The following is a 19946-nucleotide window of genomic DNA, read 5'->3' on the forward strand; positions in this document are numbered from 1 at the left end:
TATCTTTAAGGAAAAAAAAGTCCCAATTTTTAATATCTAAACCTTACTGCATCAACTTACTTTAAGCACGAGATATATAACACTTAAACATCATCCAAATAAAATCTAATTTCAGCAAGGATCTATGGTAGTGATAAACTTGTTTTTAACACTGTATTATCTTTTTTACATTTACCAAAAAAGAAAAAAAAAGCCAAAACCCCTCCCCAAAACCACTACTAAATACAAAAAATATATAACACAAATACTTAAGTGAAAGAAAATAAAGTACTCTAATCAGGCTGATGTACAGTGATGCTGACCTATAACAGAGAAAAAGCACATACTTACTTATGAGCCCTGAATGTATAGATAGGCTCCACATCAAGAGAAGTACTCCTAAGTCAGAGAGAGGGAGAGGACTTTTACCACTCCAAGTTCCAGTAGTAAACAGTATCAATGAATATATGCCACAAAATTGCCTTTAGATATGAATATACTGTTCTCAGCCTAGGACACTTAAGAAAGCTTACCTGACCCCAATCACGTATTTTTGCGGCCTCAAGAAACAAAATCCCTATTTAGTAACAATACCTGCTTATAGCGCTCTTAGCATTGTCGTATCTATTTGACTATTTGAGAGAGCCAAACTCAGAGAACACCATGGGATTTGAGGAGATACATTTCTGGGTTCAATTAACTGGCTAACTCCAGGCAAATTATTTATTGTTTTGGAACTTCAGATTCCTCTCTATTTAAAATAAAACAGAAAAATTGGGATAACACCAAATACAGGATTAAATGAAATTCTACAAGTCAAACAGTCTAGGACAGAACCATGAATATCGTAGGATTTCAATAAATGGTACTTGAATTTCTTTGCATTTCCATCAAGGCTAATATGTCTGACCTCAGGATACTTGTAAAAATTGTCCAAGTCATCAGTTTACTCATTATTCAGAACACTGAATGTATAGATAGTCTACACTGCCTAATATTTAAACTGGATTTAAAGTCAATTACCATTTCTTATATTGTATTACAGTTTTTTTTTATAGGCATATGATTTCTCTCCTCAAGCTCAAAGGTAAACAGGCCATGTTATTACATGTGAAGGTATTATTACTAAGCTATCACCAGCAAGATACTTGTTCCAATATTTCTGTAAGTTTTAGTCAAGACTATATGAGACATTCACATTCCCTGATCTAAAGAGATGCCCATGGTGACCAGAGAACTAGAAAGACAAAAGGCACAATTTATAACTAAGAAATAATTTTTCTTTGCTGAAGATACCTGATCCATATGAGGATTCTCTTGGTTTTAGCAAGATCTGGTTGAGCTATCTGATGCAGACTGATAAATCAAGTATTTTATCTAGTCCATGTATGACTCACAGTGGGAATGTCACTGATCTCTTTTAAACTTGGCAATAGATATCCTCTATCAGTAGTAAAACTTTTGTAATCTCTTCCAGTTCATGTTCATTTCTACTCTTCCAATAACTGAAGTGCCTGACACTGGAGAAGGGCCCATGCTGGGTTCTGGGCCACGTGATTCAAGGACACAAGGAGAGGGACCTCCAGTAAGCACCCCACCAAGTGGGGCTAAGACTAGCTTGGTGACTGTTAAGAGTTTATACCAACTCGTGTCTGTTCATGCTTAGAGAGGAACCAAGGCGCCAAGGCAAGAACTAGCAGTTAAGTGACAGCAACAATAGTACCTTCCATCTACACATTTTGGTGGGTATGGAAAGTACCTAAAGGGACAAGGCCAAATGACAAAACCAAAGAGAGGTCCCTCACCCCTCTCAATCAGCCTTCCCTCCCTTCCACACGGTAAATCCAAACCTAATAAGCAACAGGACAGGGATGGGGTGGGGTTTGATGATTTTAAACATGCCTGCACCTCTTTACAACCACAGTAGAAACCTTCGGTATAGATAAGGGACTCCGCAAATATGACAACCATTTAAAACACTGTATAAGGACTGTAAATAGCATGCAGAAACACTGGGAAACTATCAGATAATACATTTCTCTCTCAGTGTCAGTTTTCCAACCTACTATCAGATTGTGAGTATGAAGGGAAAAATTCTAATTATGTGACATGGTAAAGAAGAAAGAACTAAAAGGGATACTTGATAAATTGAGAAATTTAATAGCAAATAATTTAAGTATTTTTCTGCTGAAAAACTGATAATTAAAATACTCAAATACAGTTAAAGTAGAATATTCTCACTTTTTCGCTGGGGCTGTTTTCTGCAAATTCCACATTTTCAGTGTGTGATCCTCTGATGCTGTTATCAAAACAGGCTCAATGGGGTGGAAAGCAAGGGCTCGAATGCCATCAAAGTGACTTCGTAATGTAAACTTAGGGTTCCATGTCTTCCTCAGTGCATCTTTATTGTTTGCTATCTTTAAAGAAACAAAAGAAAGATACCCATACATTTAGTTCAGGACAGGAAAAAAATTATATTTCCACATTAATTCTTGCTGATTTGTCATTAAATCATCACATTTTGCAACTTTCAAAACAATCTAATTTCTAAATGTAAATAATCAAATCAATAGGCAAAATTAATAATATGTCAACCAAAAGTGGTTTTCTTTGAAGAAATATGAATGCTATAATAAGAAAACAGGTAACATAATTCAATAGAAAGAATATTAACATAAAACAGATCTTCACTAGGATGACTAAAAAAAACAAAAGACAAGTAATTTTCAACCTAAATCATAGTACAGAAACTAATTTGGGGTAAGAGCTGAAAAACTAAGTTACCTTTAAACTTGTTAACATTATAGAATATGATCATACTGCTGAGATTTTCAATACTTCCTACAAAGAGCTAAATTTTCATCAAATTGGCGACAAGGTTTATAAACTGGAAACATAAAATGTTAACACTGAGAGAGATAATCAGATGTCATAAAACAATAGATTCCACTTGTAAAACACATCATGTTGCTTTTCTCCACAGAAACTCCATCCCAGCAACTAAAAAATGCACTTTTTTTCTCATTCCAACTATATTCCAGCTTTTTTTTTTTCATTTCCAACTAACGGGAAAACCAAAGAGGTTCATGTTTAACCTTACACTAGCACCACATATGAACTTTTCACACTCCACAGCTAATAATCATGCTAGGTTTAAGCAAGAGTGGGGCAAGTACTGTTAACACACTGGAGAAATATTACCATATTTACAATGACAAAAACCAGCCACAATACTAACAATAGCTGCTATTATACGCATTATTCATTATTTTGTACATTTTTAAAAAACTTAACATGCATTAATTAACTCACTTAACTGTCACAACAACTCTATGAAGGAATTAACATTATCCCCACTTTACAGATAGTTAGAAGTGACTTGCATAAAGAAAAAAGTTAAGTGACTTGCCCTCTAGTAAGAGGAGTCGTCAGGATTCAAACCCAAGCAGTCTGGCTTCAGAGGCTACTCTTAATATAAACTAACTTAGGACCCAGAAGTTTAAAAATTTGCAGAAAACTTTGGATAGAGCATGTCATAATTGGGTCAGTAAGGAGACAAAATACAGGATACAAGGAACTACTATAAGAATTAGGGCTGGTTATCCTTGTGGGGGAGGCAGGGGGAGAAGTGGAATTAACTTTGACTCTTCTCTGCTCTTATTAATGAGCTGAAAGATTTTCATATGTAAGAACAATTCCATTCCTTCTGAATGTCTTAATGTGGTAGACAGCCACTAAGATGGTTCCCAATCAGCCTCACCTCCTCATATTTACACCTTGTGAATCCCCTTCTACATCATAGGGTTGCTCTGTGTGACCAGTAACACACACCAAAAACCTTGCATCCTGGGTGTTCTTGCTCACTCTCTTTTCAAGGGCACTCACACTGGGGGAAGCCAGCGGCCCTGCTGAGGAACCCACAGAGAGGCCCATGTGGTGTGGAACTAGTCTCCAGCCAATAGTCAGGAAGGAACAAAGGCCTTCCAACAACCACATGCATGAGCTTGGAAGCAGATCTTCCCCAAGTCAAGTCTTCATTCAAGACTGCAACTCTTGCCTACATCTTGACTACAACTACCCGAGAGACCAGAGCCACACAGCTGAGCTGTCCCAGACTGCTAACCCCCAGAAACTATGATCTAACAAAGGTTGTTTTAAGCTGTGTTGGTACAATTTGTCACACAGCAAGAGACTACTAGTATGTGAATTAGAACTGGAAATTACTTGCAGGGCGCGTGGATGGCTCAGTTAAGCGTCTGATCCCAGACAGTCCTGGGATCGAGTCCCGCATCAGGCTACCTGCTCAGCATGGAGCCTGCTTCTCCCTCTGCCCTTCACCCCACTTGTGTTCCCTCTCAAATAAATAAATAAAATCTTTAAAAAAAAAAAAAAAGAACTAGAGACTACTTTAAGAAATGCAGGTATAACACTAAGTTGTTTTTTTTTTTTTAACAACTGAGAGATAGTAAAAAAAAGGGAGAATGACATTTCTCTAGAGACATGACTGAGTTCCATAACTTATTGGACTAAATCTTTGTGAGGTTAGTATAGAGAGAACAAAAGTATCTAATGGGAACTTCTTCTAGCTATGATGGACTAGATCATTAGGATCAAGTCTGCACTTGAGGACAAGTAGAAAAACAGAGCTAAAAATTTTTAAATGAAGAACCAGCAAAATAGTGAAGAAAAAGCAGACGAGAATCCAGGGGAAGACAGAAGTCTAAAAAGCCTGATATTTGGACTTTTTTTTCCCAGAGGGTGTTTACTGATTTCAGAAGGGATGGCTGAGAGGTCAGGCTATGCTTCTGACAGCTGTGCAGTGCAAGGAGATACAAACCAGTGCCTACCAAGAAAGTGGGGCTTGGTGAACCTCCTTGCTCTGGGTTTTGAGTTCAAAGGGCTGCATTCTTTTTTTTAAGATTTTATTTATTTATTTATTTATTTGCGAGAAGAGAGGACAAGCAGAGGGAGCAGTAGAGGGAGAAGCAGGCTCCCCACTGAGCAGGAAACCTGATGCGGGGTTCAATCCCAGTTCCCTGGGATTCTGACCCAAACTGAAGGCAAACACCCATCCGACTGAGCCACCCAGGCACCCCTGGGCTGCATTCTAGATAGAAGAGTTAACTAGAAGAATACAAGCCCTTACAGAGACTGTAGATCAGTTTAGATTACCTGAAAAATTGAACATGGAATGAGATGATCCAGATTTCTAGTGGCTACAGACATCTGAGAGAAGCAAATTAAAATATACTCCCTGAGGGAAGATATCACTCTAGGCCTGAAGTTATTTCTACAGACGACTTTTCAGGTATAGTTATTTGGACATAATAAAAAATAACCATGCCTATGCAGGGCAATACAGCATAAATGAAAACAAGCAGATACATAATCATGCTTACTGTGTTCAAGAAGATAAAAGACAACATTGTAAATTTTGAAAGAAATCTATAAACAATTAAAAAAAAGAATTCTAGAAGCAAACAATATAAGACCTAAATAGATGGGTTTAATTACAGATTATACGTAACTGAAGTGAGAATTAGCAAACCAGAAGTTGGGTCATAAAAACATCTAGGCTGAAGTATGGAGAAACAAAAGATGGAAAATACAGGGAAAGGAGTAGGAGACAGAGGATACAGAAAGATCTAACAATATAATTAGCGTTCCAGAAGGAAAAGAAGGAGAAAGAAGTGCAAAAGCAGTATTTGAAGATAAATGGCTGAGAATTTTACACTAAACTGATAAAAACATATTAAGCCAAGAAGGTCTAAGAACTTCAAGAAGGTTAAATAAAAAGAATCTAAACATTGGCTGACATTCAAGACATAGGGAGATTATTAGAGAAAATAAAAAATCAGACTACCACTGAATGACCAGTAATAGACAGTTAACTTTAGCAGAAAACAACAATGGAAGAAAATGAAATTATATATTTAGAGTGCTTAAAAATGAAAAATAGAACAAAACCCTTGCCAAATGGAATTTGATACCAGAAGTAATAGTTAACCCACTCAGGCGAAATACAGACAATTTAATAAAACCAGAAACTGAGGGAACTGGGCACCAGCAGACCTTCACCAAAGAGAAATATTAACTGCTCTTAGAGTAAAAGAAAAGTGATCCCAGATGGACAGTCAGATGTGCAGGGGGGAATAGAATAAAGCAAAATGAATAATGTAAAATGGATAATCCTAACTGAATACTGAGTGTACAAAACATTACCTTGTAGGAGATAAGTGTCTAGAGAAAATACATAACAAGAATGACATATATGTAGGGTAGGAGTTTTTTTGTTTTTAAGATTTTATTTATTTATTTGACAGAGAGAGCGAGCACACACAAGCAGGGGTGTGGCAATCAGAGGGAGAGAAAGAAGCAGGCTCCCCGCTGAGCAGGGAGCCTGATGCAGGGCTCGATCCCTGGACTCCGGGATCTTGACCTGACCTGAAGGCCCACACGTAACCAACAGAGCCACCCAGGCGCCCCAAGGGTAGGAGATTTTAAGTAGAGTTATAAGTGTCCTAAAGGTCTTTGCATTAAAATTTTGATAAGGATGTGTGTGGTAATCTCTAGGGTAACAATAAAAAGAGTAATGAAAGAGTGCATCATCTCCAAATAATGGGGTGGGGGTGAATAACGAAAAATAATCCCAATACAGGCAAAAATAGGGAGAAAAAGGAACACAGAATAGGTAGCACAAATAGATGGTGGACTTAAATCCAAATATATCAGTAATTACTTTAAAAAGAAATGGACTCAATGCTCCAATTAAAAAGGTTGTCAAAGATTAGATGAAAAAACAAAAGTCAACTAAATGGGTGTTTTTATACACACAGACGTAAAACATAAGGATGTAAAAATAGAAATTTTTTTTTTAAAAGCCTGTATCACATATGTGGAGAATGGGGAGCAAAGAGACCATTTAAAATAGGTTATTGTAGTAGTTCCACGTGAAGAAGAAATGGAGTTGGATGGGAGGTAAAAAAAAAAAAAAAAACAACTATGGATTTTAGCTATTTTTGGAGGGAGAACCCAAAAGACTAATAGCCTTAGCAAGAAAAGTGATAATTTTTGATTTGCAGGAAGAGAAGTGAGTGGTGAGGTTGCTTTTTGGGGTACTCCCTTCTCATATCCATGGTCTGCTTAAGCGTTCTTCCTACATCCCCCATGTGGCAGGAGCTATACTGTGTTCTCCAATAAAGATAATGAGGTATCAAAGTTGAGAGATTTTAACGAAGATTAAGACAGATTGTAAACATTTTATAAAATAAGCAACTGTTTTTCTGACAATTTATTATCATGAACAATTATAAATGTATTTATAATTGTGTTGGGTATTAAATAAAGGGATGCATGAATAAGGTATCAAGATCTCAGTTTTGTCCAAAAATCACTGATGCGTCTGCCTTAACATCTGAAAAGCACCCTACAGACATCCCTGCCTAACAATAGCTAAAATCATTTGTAGATAGGATATTCACAGGTAATGTACTAAAGAAGAAACACAAATGTTGCCATTGGGCAAGCATGAATTTCAACTGATCACTGGTACCCTAAAACACAAAACCCAAACTTGGTAACAGAAAGAGAATTTTTTTCCCTTATCTAAAACCAATAAATAAGCTATAATGACTTATCGATTTAGGCAAAGCCCATAATTTTAATCTCTATGCAATGTGAAAAATATGATCATTTACAGAATATATTCGTATTTTCAAAGTTTCCAATTAAAATGGAACCAAATTCTAGACTTGTGAAGAAGTTTGACCACTGTCTTTTTCTATAAAGTTAACTTTTTATTTTTAAGAAATGAGAAAAGAACAAAAATAAAACCATGACTCACATCATAAGTTAGTGAATCTGCTTCATTGGCCACCGTAAGGCCTGCCAATTCTCCAAGTCCCAGTTCACTCTCAAGGGCTTCATCTGCTCCCATGATAAAGGACTTCCCAGAAGAAGGAGGAAAGGTCAGTGCTTCCACTGCAGGGGGGAAGACAAAAGAAACATAAAAAACCTCTGAAGTGTAAACAAGTAGTCTCATAAAGACATGTCTACATTTATTCTTAAATGCTTTTAAACACAATAAAATTCGGTTAGAAAGCTCTGAAGAACTAGCTGCTTTTTTTTTATTTATTCTATTTATTTATTTGAGAGAGAGAGAGAGAACACACACGTGCATAAGCCAGGGGAGGGTCAGAGGGACTCCCTGCTGAGTGCGGAGCCCAACAAGGGGCTCGATCCCAGGAGCCTGAGATCATGACCTGAGCCAAAATCAAGAGTCAGGTGCTTAACCGACTGAGCCACCCAGGCGCTCCAGAACTGGCTGCTTTTTCTGTATCTTAACCATAACTAAAGGTATCATCTAATTAGAAAAGCACAACATGTAACAAATCCAACAGACCACTGTCCTTTCTTTTTCACAAAAAAAATACAACTTAAAAAAAAAAAAGTAGGCTTTCCTCATTTGATATTTCTTGTTAATTACTCAAATTATTTCTATCAGTTATTAAATATATATAACAAGCAATCTGAACACTGCTGGTCTCATTCAAAATAAAACTGTTTAATTCTATAACCTGGAAGAATACAGAAAATTTCAAATGAAAATGGTTACAACTGTAAAATGTGCCTCTATGAGGTAAAGTTAATGCTGGTGTTAGAAGTCAGGATTATGACTGCAGACGGGGAAGGAGCAGTGATCTGAAGCGCAAGCAGGACTTCCAGGGCCCGGGGAATGTTCAGCTTGTGGACCTATAGGCCGAGGTAACACGGCTGGGTTCACTTTGTGATAATTCACTGATCTGCTCCCTTACGACTACAGCAGTTTTCTGCAAGTATGTTGTATTTCACTTTTTTAAAAGGGTTTATTTCAAAGAAAATTTTTTTCATTGTAAGTGGATTTTTTTTTCAAAGAAATTTTTTAAATAAAGTGTCCATTTGAACATTTTCATTAGCTGCTAACTGTGCTTCAAGAGGCCAGATTTTCTTTGTGATAAGTGAAAATATCTTTACTTTATAACACTGAACATGCCAATCCAATTCCTTCAATCACCATCACAGAAGAACCAGTTAAAAGCAAAATGCCAAATGAAAATAGGAATTTAATTTGGTCAACAGTAAATTGTTGATTTTTATAAATGCAAATTATTCTAGCAAACTGTCAGAGATGGTCTTTGAGTAGTTTTTCAGAGGTGGTTACTTTACTAATGACAAACATTTATAAGTTGATTACATGAATTTAGTAGTTTAAACTAAGGCTGTTAAAAAAAGTAAATTAACTTTTTCTTAAAAGAAACAAGTCAAGAGGCGCCTGACTGGCTCAGTCACTTAAGTGTCCTCCAACTCTTGATTTCGGCTCAGGTCATGATCTCAGGGTCATGAGATCGAGCCCCATCATGCTGGGAGTGGAGCCTGCTGGAGATTCTCCCTCTCCCTCTACCCCTCTCCCCACTTGTTCTCTCACTCTCCCAAGAAAAGAGGAAAGGAAAGGAAAGGAAAGGAGAGGAGAGCAGAGGAGAGGGGAGGGGAGGGAAGGAAGAAAGACAAGTCGGTTAATTAATGGAAAAAACTGGACTTAAAGGTGCTTTTCAGCTTTCGATTCAATTATGTAAGTTTAGATTCAATCTTAAGTATTTGTTGAAAGAATAGTTACGGGTTTTAAAAATAGTAGAGGCAGACACTCTACTTAAAATCCTTTAAGAACAAAGGAGACTATAAATTAAGACATTTTTAAACCACCATACAATAAAGCAGCAATAATAAAAATGGGTTTTACCCAAACATACCACGTATCTTCTGAGGGGTTTGAACAACTCTAACATTTACTACCGAAGAGTGGGGACTGTTTAAGTTAGAATGGCAATTTTCATGCCAAAATTTCAACAAAAAGACTCACATGAGACTATGAGGCTGGGTCTTCAGCCAAGTATTTTGTTTGCTTTCATCTCTACTGTTTCGACAACTTTGTTCAGGTGTGAAATAAAAATGATTCTTAAAAAAACAAGACTAAGATTCATGGGATTTGAGCATACACACTGTTTGGGCTAATTTAAATAATGCTCTAAAAATGACCAAGTAGGGCACCTGGGTGGCTCAGTTGGTTAAGCGACTGCCTTCGGCTCAGGTCATGATCCCAGAGTCCTGGGATTGAGTCCCGCATCAGGCTCCCAGCTCAGCGGGGAGCCTGCTTCTCCCTCTGACCCTCTCCCCTCTGATGCTGTTTCTCTCTCTCAAATAAAATCTTAAAAAAAAAAAAAAATGACCAAGTAAAACCTGAAAACAAAGGAAGGCAGCAACTCCTTCCACCACACACCACCAGCTAAGCCACCCGACCTGAGGGCCCGAGAGAGAGCGACCATGGGCAGAACTCACTTGGCTGCTCTCTAAGATGCCCTAGAACTTAAGACTATACATCACATTTCTATCTGGTAACTAAACATTACTAGCTCTAATCAGCTCTAATCAAATTATTGAACTGTGCCTCTTAAGTATGGCACTATTTTCTGAATTATTAAAACAAAAATAAAGTAATAAACATTTATAGCACACACAGGCTATGGACCCATTTTCTGAAACTAAACTGGAGACCAAGAAGCATCAGTCACAGACAATTAAATACACAATGTATTTCTTACAGGGGCGCCTGGGTGGCTCAGTTGTTAGGCACCTGCCTTCAGCTCAGGTCATGATCCCAGGGTCCTGGGATCGAGCCCCGCATGGGGCTCCCTGCTCGGCAGGAAGCCTGCTTCTCTCTCTCCCACTCCCCCTGCTTGTGTTCCCTCTCTCGCTCTCTCTCTCTCTGTCAAATAATAAAATCTTTAAAAAAAAATAATAAAAAAATTAAAAAACAACAACAACAATGTATTTCTTACATACTTTTTCTATTGCTGAAAACCTTACACTGAGGAGGAAAGGTTAGGACAACCAATGTTACAGACAGTAAGCTAGATAGTCAACCCTTCAGTTTTAAGATTCTTAAATATTTTTTTTCTTTCAAGGGCACTTTCTGTGGCTTATGTAATGCTTTTGTACATTTATCATTCAGTATATAGTACTTAGTCTACCTCTATTATTAGAATTCTGTAAGGTGAAATCTCCGATAAAACTCTTTAGGAGTTATCAGAATAAAAGAAGAACTAACTTTTCTCCTTATCTGGACCTCATCTTGGAATAATTGAAACTGATTAAAAATTCTCACATTGATAGTGTCAACTGTCACTATCTCCTAGTGAACAACAAACATACCTAATGAGGCCCATTACTTCACATCTTTCATTCAAAAGACATGTCTACATCAAAGAAATTGTACATTTAGACTATAAAGGTGTAATGTACACGTCTTCATTATTTAATGTATGAGTAATAAATTCCAAATGTACTATAATTAACTCTAACAAATAACTAACCATGTTATGGTCAAAAATTTCATTTAAAAAGTACTCCAACCATAAATCTGTCCATCAAAGTTCTATCAGTTTATGTCTCTTTAAAATGTAACTGAATTTAAAAACCAAGAAAGAAAAACACTTAATGATTTTTCTGTGGCTTTTTCCTGGGCTGTTTTGTTCAATCAAAAATAATTTAAAGAGGCATATTCACTGCAAATAATTACAGTATTTAAATTCAAGACAATTTTAAAAAATAAATTTTGAAAAATATTTATTAATCATTAATATTACTTTTATGTCATACTGGATTTTCAGCTACTGTAAATATATATATTAAAATCAATTTCTACATATAGGCAGATAAATCAGAACATGTATCTAAAAGACACCTAAGATGGTGCTATAAAAAACTAGGAACCTAAATTTCCAACAGGGAAATGGTTAAGTATCAAGTCTAAAATATAAGTATGTAATCTTAAAGTTATAATTATGAAAGTTATTTTTGTGGCTTTATGTTTAGTGAATAAAACAAAATGGGATTATTCTACTTGGGGACTATAACTTTGTAAAAAAAAATATACACATTTGGACAAGGACTAAAAGGGAACAAAGTAAAAACAGAAAGCAGAAAATGTGACTAGACTTTCAGGTGTCTTTTTTCCTTTTTTCATTTATCAGTGACAAACTGCTTAAATAAAACATTTGAAAATATTTATGAATCTCAGAGTAAACATTTACTACCTATTTATGCTTTTGTACATAAGTACAAAAAGTACAAAGTGAAGTAAAAAGTAAAAGTCCAAAGTAAACATTTACTACCTATTTATACTTAATTTTGTCATTGTTGCAATGGGATAAATAAAACAGCCTACGTATACCAAATACATGGCTTCTGTGGAGCCAGGGGATGTTCTAAACTAGAATTCAGAGTTGGTCTTTAAGTTTATGCACCCTTTCTTAAGTCTAAAAGACTGAAGCTGGAATCAAATTCTCTTGAATGTAAGAAAGCCTACTTTTGGGGGATACTATGTAGATCAAACATCTGTAAAATATAATTCTTTTATTAAAGAGTCCTTCTGAATAACTGAACTTATATATGTATATCCCCATACTTTTTGTGCTCTAGTGTGTCTTTTTTTTTTTCCTAAGAGGAGAGGAAGGGGGGCACAGAGGGAGAGGAAAAGAGAGAATCCCAAGCAGGCTCCACACCCAGCATGGAGTGTGACACAGGCGGGGCTCAATCTCACAACCCTGAGATCATAACCTAAGCTGAAATCAAGAGCCGGACGCTTAACCGACTGAGCCACCCAGACACCCCCAGAGGTCTTATATACTTACCTTCATCTGCCCTATTTATTTCGTGTTCAGGAAGCCTGGAGCTGGTGGGTCTGGAAGGTGAACCCACAGATGGCTGCAATGAGGGAAGTTCATCAACATCTCTCAAATTAGCAAGCATATCTTGTAGTTTTGACCTATTGGGCCCTAGCCCAAAAACAGGGAGGAAGAGAACAAAAAAGAAGAGAATTATTCAACTGCATCAAAATGGTGCCACAAACCTTATTCACATCTACCTACATTCAGCTTTAAAACTACCCTACCATATTAAAAAATAATTACTTTCCAAGTTTTCAAATTATTTTAAAAGTTTATTTCTTGAGAAGAATTATGTTTTACATATATTTTAAAAATTAAGCTAAAGGAATATTATTGCTATTTGCATGAAAAACAATGTTCGTGTGCAGTTTGAACCATTAAAAATCGTATTATTCTATAATCCCTATATATTACTCTAAATGCAGACAGATACCACGGATTGTGAAGCTACTGTGTATTGCATTAAACAATAACATCGCTTTTTGTTTGTCTGTTTATGTTAAGTTGCATTCATTGCCTTACATCCTGAAACTATGGTACCCGAGGTGAAATCTCATGCCCTACTGATTACTTACCTGAGCTTTGATTCTTCATTCTCCCACATCCCTGTTTTGACTGTTTTATATAGGATAGAGGCTGAAACAGATCTTCGGTAGTTTTTCCTGTTACAAGTTTAATTAAGAATGGGAAAATCTTACCCATAGTCCATTATGGTTTTTTTTCCTATACCAGCAAAGAATACAACTACTTTTAAGCAATTTTAACTAATACCTAGAAATATATTTCAAGACAGTATGATTGGAGTACACAATTTGACTGGAAATATTTCTACTAGACCATATCAAAAGGACTTGATCAAACTTTTCCAATGAGTAATTTTTAATTCAATTAAAAATATTTATGGTGGTTTATAAATCCATGCTTTATATATCAAGTCAAAGCTTTGCTTCAGTTCTGTTTTTAAGTCTTCACTTGTTCCCACATCACCATTTTATTAAGACAACATGAACTGACAGCAATAAACAAAATGTGCTGAGCCTCACTCTGCAGTCCTTCTATCCTCAATGAAACACATTAAAATTTCTCTCCCTGCAGTCATTTTTCTTCATCATACAAAAAAACCTATATATGCCTGCCTAGTGATCATAATCCCCAGTCAGGAAATCCAATAGCTTCCATTAGTAGGAATACTGTTCCAGTCAAATGGTGCCATTTTAGATCTTAAGTGCTAAATTCCAACTACAGCAATGCCTTGATATTTGACAAGAACTGAATAATCAATATAATAGTAGGTGGATTCTACATAAGACCTAGATATCCTTCCAACTGAGAGATGTTTTACATTTGAAGACATTCATTATTGCAGCATAAGGACTTAAAGAAATACCAACTTTAAGCCAATCTGAAAATTAAAATATTCTTTCTCATTTATGATATTTGCATTAAAATTTCAGTATAACTGGTTTTGCCATGGTCTGCAAAGTCGTAATAAAGCATGTCTCATTATTGTTTAAGATTAAATTTTTTATCTATACATTTGGATAAAAGGTACAAAACGCTCTTAAGTTTTAATATTAATCTTTCTCACTGTGATTTAATTTATATGGAGGAGGTATCAAAGAACATCATCTCAGTTATGTAATAGTTGGTATAATGATAACATCAAAAATAGTCACTGACTTTTTATCCATTCAAGCTAAATACTTGTAACACCTAAAATATTTTAAATAAAGATTTAAATGTTTATCAGTAATGACTACACTACTTTTTCCAACTTTTAAATATACGTTTCACTAAACTGGATTTTCATCTTACTTTACACTACTTTAATATCCCAAAGGATGCAATTCCTTTTGCCATAAAAGGGAAACCCATGTTCATATTGTCAATGAGAGTGGAAGCACAAGGAGGTAGTTTAGCCTTGCTCTCCTAAAAAGGTGTTTTAGATGGTGTTCAGGGATGCTTGAAAGACTTTGTATTTCCACTTTACTTTAATTAGTTCTCCTGCTAAACCTAATAATTTGTATAATGAGTTTTATATATATATATATGATTCACAGGGCTAGCAATTTCATTTTAGCTTCCATTTTTGATATGGTAGACATCTTATTAAAAAAGAAAAAAGCTAACTGGCCAAAATTTTTAAATTAGAAAATAAATACTTTTAAAAGTTGTGTATTTGACTCTGTGCCCTGTATAGCATATAGTGGTGAAAGCAAATGAACTGTCTGTTATGAACACAGAGAATATTCAGGGGTAGAAATTAACTTTGTCTCCAAGTCCAAAAATAATATGCAATAATTTGGGTGGATTGCCAGAGGGTCATACTAGATGAGATTTAAAATTGTCAACAGTGAAAAATCATTGTGGTAATTAAGTATATATACTTTAAAAATGAAATTATCACTATGTTTTGAATATATAGTCCCACACTCTAGATGTATTATTGGGATATATTATGGCTCTAGATGTATTATTGGGATATATTATGGTTCCATAATCATATGCATGGTTGTTTTTATTTTTTTAAGGTCATACTCAAAGAGCTAACCATTTAATTTCAACCCCTGAGAGCAGGTGAAAAAGAAAGAGATCCGAAGCAGAAAAGAAAATGAGTAAGTGGTTTTAGGAAAACATTGAAAAAAAAAAAAATTAAGGCTATAAAAGAGGCAAGTTTTATGATTTACAGATACAATGTTTTCCACTTACTCTTCACCCCCTTTTTCCCCTTTCTCTCCTTTTTGTATTGTTCCTTGAGTTTGGTAATTACTCCCTGGTCCACATTCCAGGCTTCAGGCATGAGACACTGGTCTTCCTTTTCTAAATAGAGTGAAACAAATGAAACAGCCTTTTTAAATAAGATACTGAACACTGTAAGTCAATTCACTGTTATGTCACTGAATGACATAACAACCATTTTGTTCATCGTATCACTAATTTTAAAAAGTCATTGCTTATTCTTTAGATGTATAAGTCATACAAAATATAATATCTAAGAAACAACAATCAATTCAATTTCCTAGGTAATAAGAAATTTCTCTTGAAAGAGACATAGAAAAAAAAAAAACGCTAGAAGACTTGAGTGACTTTTAGTAAATTAAGCCCAAAAACTCTAGAAGAAGCCCTCATTTTCTTATTCAATTAGGACTGACTCATAAAAAAAATTTCTTATTAATTTATGTAATGAGAGATTATTATTAAGAGATTATACAAAATAGTCTTCAATAATCTTTTCATTTTAAAAATTTTATATTTTTGGCATGTGTTCATCAACTAATGATCATTTTTTTTTACAGGCCTTATAAATAGCACTTTGTAAACTTATCAATCAACCTTCATTCAAAATTTAAAGCAATTTAAGTGATTTGTTAGTTTACAAAATCTTAAACAGGAAACTGAGCTCCTAGTAGATAAGAAATTCAATCATTAATTTTCACTATTACAGGAGAAGAAAATTTAAAGAATGTGTTATATATTTTATATTAGTGTAAAATTACTTCTATACTATATAATGCTATGTTTTAGCTCAGAACTCTCACTTGAATTCAAGACTCATATATCCAACTGCCCTAGACTCTACATTTCCATTAGAAAGTCTAACAGATTATCTCAAACTAAACGTATAAAATTAAATTCCCAATCTTCCAAATCCAGTGTTTCATCATCCTTCCATTTGCTCAGACCAAAAACCTCCCTTTTCTTCCATATTTCACATCAAGTATTTCACAAAATACTGTTTTTTCTATCTTCCAAACACATCCAGAATCTGACTACTTAGCACATACTCTACTTCTCTAATCACTCTGTCTCTTGCTAGAATTACTCCAATAATTGTCCCCTCTCCCCTCACACCAAGACTATTATCAACACTGGGTGCTCTCTCAATAAAGCCAGAATCATGCTTTAAAATCAAAGTCAGATCATGGCACCCTTCTGCTCAAATTCCTCCTGTGGTTCCCCATCTCACCAGTGGTCTATGGCCCTACATGATTTGGTCATTTCTTACCAAATTCCCCCTTAGAATCACTCTGCTCTAGCCATTCTGATGTCCTTGAATTCCTCAAGCATATCAAGGCTGCTGCTATCTTGGGGCATTTGCTGTGGCTTTTTTTCCTGAATATTTCTTCCCTGGAAACCATATTGCTAACCCACCAATCAACTTTTGAGTCTTCTGTCCAAATGTTACCCCCCCTCAATGAGAACTACCCCATTACAATTTTAAATTGTAATCTGTCCCCTCCACTTCACCCCAACCCCAGCACTCTCTATTCCCCTTACTCTGTTCTACTTTTTCTATTTCCCATAGCATTTATCACCTTCTGACATGCTCTATCATTTATGTTTATTAAAGCTTATTGTCTATATTCTCTTAGTAGCCTATATGGACCACAGGGGTAGGGATCTTCACCAAATGATTTGGCACATAGAAAGCATTTGATAAATATTTGTTGAATGACTGGAATAAACCAAAATGAATCGGAACAAACAGGAACCTATTTTTAACAAGTTAAATTTCAATCTACAGGTCAAAAAACTTAATTGGGCCTCTGAAAAGATTAAACATAATAAATTTAAAAACTCAACATTTTTATAGTTCTAACTATAATCTATCAATAATAAAAAGTTCCTACTTTCCCAGAAAGATCTAACAATTAAAAATGTTAGTATTTCAGCAATCAGGTCTTATTAATTTAAACTGGGTAGCTTTTGGATCCTACAATGTCTTCAGTTTTTTAAATTAAAAGTTAAGCCTTATTGTAATCTTCACTATACTCACAATGATAGTAATGGAAGATCATGGAAGATGTGTGGTAAAATCTATTTACTTGCCAGAAACTAACAAGATTCTTAACCTATGCATATTCACTCCTTTTTTAAGGGGGAAGGGGAAAAATAAATGAAGCACTTAAAATGGTTTAAATGTCCATTCAGCTAAACAGGATTTGCAATCTAGTTCTTTTAATTGCTTAAAAGTGAAATTTTCTGACTATGAATAATAAAATCCTAAAAACACACAAGGCTAAACTCCTGGTAAGGAAACCTCTAGTCAACTGAAAGATTCCATTCACTCATATTCAGAAATACCCAGTACACTACTAAAGAGTAAGACAGCTCAAAGGTGGGACCAGTCACTCATGTTTTCACCAGTAACTTCCTAGGAGGTTAGCTGAAAACGTACACACATGTATCATATAAACTCTGGGCCATGACTCACACTATAAAGCAAAGGAAGTGACACAAGAAACAATGCAGCTGTCTTTGGAGAGAAATGAATCACAAAACCCTTGCAGTAAGACTGGCAATGAAAAAAGCCAACTATTATTTCTGCAGATGTATGACTCCTCAGAGAAAGACTTCTGTGTAGACAGTGGATCTAGCTATATTGGTAGAACTGGTGTCTAAAATATCTGAGTAACTTGATAAATAAACTCAGTAGTAACAATACAGAAAAGAGATTTTACTTCAATATCCCCTTGGTTTCCAAACTTTGTTCTGTTGCAAAAAAACAGTAATAATAATTAGTCACTTTATAACCATTACATATTACAATGACTAATTATCCCGTATAATAATTACCTTCAGATATTTGGCACAAAAAAGGAAAAGACGTGGCATCTTAAGAGTTCCTGAAGGTAAAGCCCCAAGGAAAGCCCCCAATTTAAAACCAGGATAATTACTGATTCTCTAACTCTGTCTTTAAAGAGCATAAAACCACAACTAAGGGAGTCCTGGAATTCTTCAACCTCAACAGAAAATTTTCTCTCATTCTCAGTATCTGTCTCTCTCTCTCTTCCTCACTCATACTACATGTACACACCTGCTAGGACTGATCACTTTTGAAGAATTCATCACAATCCTACCTTACTGATAGCAACAATTCATTTCCAAACCCAAAGAACAATCTATGCTGTAGAAGTCTTCCCCCAAATACTTGTTTTACCTCGTTAGATGTTTAAAATATTAAATTTGTTTAGAACAATTTGCACCAAAAAATTCTATGCCTTGCACAAACTGGTGAAATCTGCCTAGATTGAATAACTATAGTTTTTTAAATTTATACTTCTTTTTCACAGAAGATGCCAGAGATGAGTCTCTAAAAACTCTTCTATTACATTCTCAAACTCAATTTCCACAAAATCCAGATTTGCAAGTTCTACTATCTAGGCAGGAAACACAGAATATTCTGTATATGGATTCAAATTATTTTCATGGTATACTTATATTAAAAAAAAAGATAACTAGTTGTACAACTTCCTTTAAACATGCACACACAAATATACACCCTGGATAAAAGGTGACAACAGTAAAAAGTTCATAGGATGTTCAAAATTTCAACATTATAAGAAATTTACAGTGTTCTTCAAGATATTGCCCTCCTGGTAAAATATTAGTTTCTTTTGTTTACTTAACACCTCTGGCTGGAGGCAGTATGTTTCCTTACCCCATTCTGTTCCATCGCCTGCACTTCTAGACTCATGGTCTCCTTCCTCTGATGTAACCAAGAAGTCAAATTCCTTTAGAGCTTCTTTTGTATCTCGATCTTCACTGCTATCAGGTAATGCTTTTTTCCTAACAATCTAATGAAAAAACATGCTAAATTAAAATTTTAGGATATATTATGAAATTAATTTAAATAAAGGAAAACAGTATCCCTTTACCACTGAATGAGGAAACCCAATTATTGGCTTCTTCAGAAAGTATATCTTTGTTATGTTAAAAGCTATAATACTTAACCAGTTCAATGTAAAAGAGGTATCATTTAAAAAAGATACATTACACATTTTAAAGTAATAATTTAAACTTTGTTCAAGGATGGCTTGTTTGTTTTGAGTAAGCTAATGAAATCATATATTGAAAACACTGGAATATAAGATAGGTATTTCAATTATAGATAGATGAAAAATGTCCCTGACCTACTACTGTCCTATGAGAACTACAACCATATTCTCGTATTTCTTGGATGCAGTCTGTGCAATGCACAGACATTCTAAACTAACCAAAAAGAGAAACACTTCATAAAATACAAGAGTTTTACAGAATATAACGATGATAAATGTTAACTCTACTACATAATTCCCTTAAAAAATCTAAAATCATAAAAGCTACAAACTCAGAAATGCATGCAAGTCTCAGAAAGTATGGTATTAGAGAAGGAAAAAAGCTTCCCCCAGTACTTCTGCTGTTCCAACCTTGCATCAGTTTTCC

General features: G+C 35.1%; 1 protein-coding gene across 1 annotated transcript in view; it reads right to left on the reverse strand.

The window, feature by feature from the left end:
* Positions 1-19946, reverse strand: part of STRN (striatin) — a 93213-nt gene that overhangs the window by 14639 nt on the left and 58628 nt on the right. The window contains exons 7-12 of the mRNA XM_032410291.1: positions 19183-19318; positions 15450-15560; positions 12705-12848; positions 7823-7959; positions 2221-2396; positions 331-378 (exon numbers count right to left, since the gene is read on the reverse strand). Of these exons, the coding sequence (XP_032266182.1) occupies positions 331-378; positions 2221-2396; positions 7823-7959; positions 12705-12848; positions 15450-15560; positions 19183-19318 (752 nt within the window). The remainder of the gene's footprint in view (positions 1-330; positions 379-2220; positions 2397-7822; positions 7960-12704; positions 12849-15449; positions 15561-19182; positions 19319-19946) is intronic.

Source organism: Phoca vitulina, unplaced genomic scaffold (genome assembly GCF_004348235.1).
Source record: "Phoca vitulina isolate PV1807 unplaced genomic scaffold, GSC_HSeal_1.0 scaffold12, whole genome shotgun sequence".
Taxonomy (NCBI): Eukaryota; Metazoa; Chordata; class Mammalia; order Carnivora; family Phocidae; genus Phoca; species Phoca vitulina.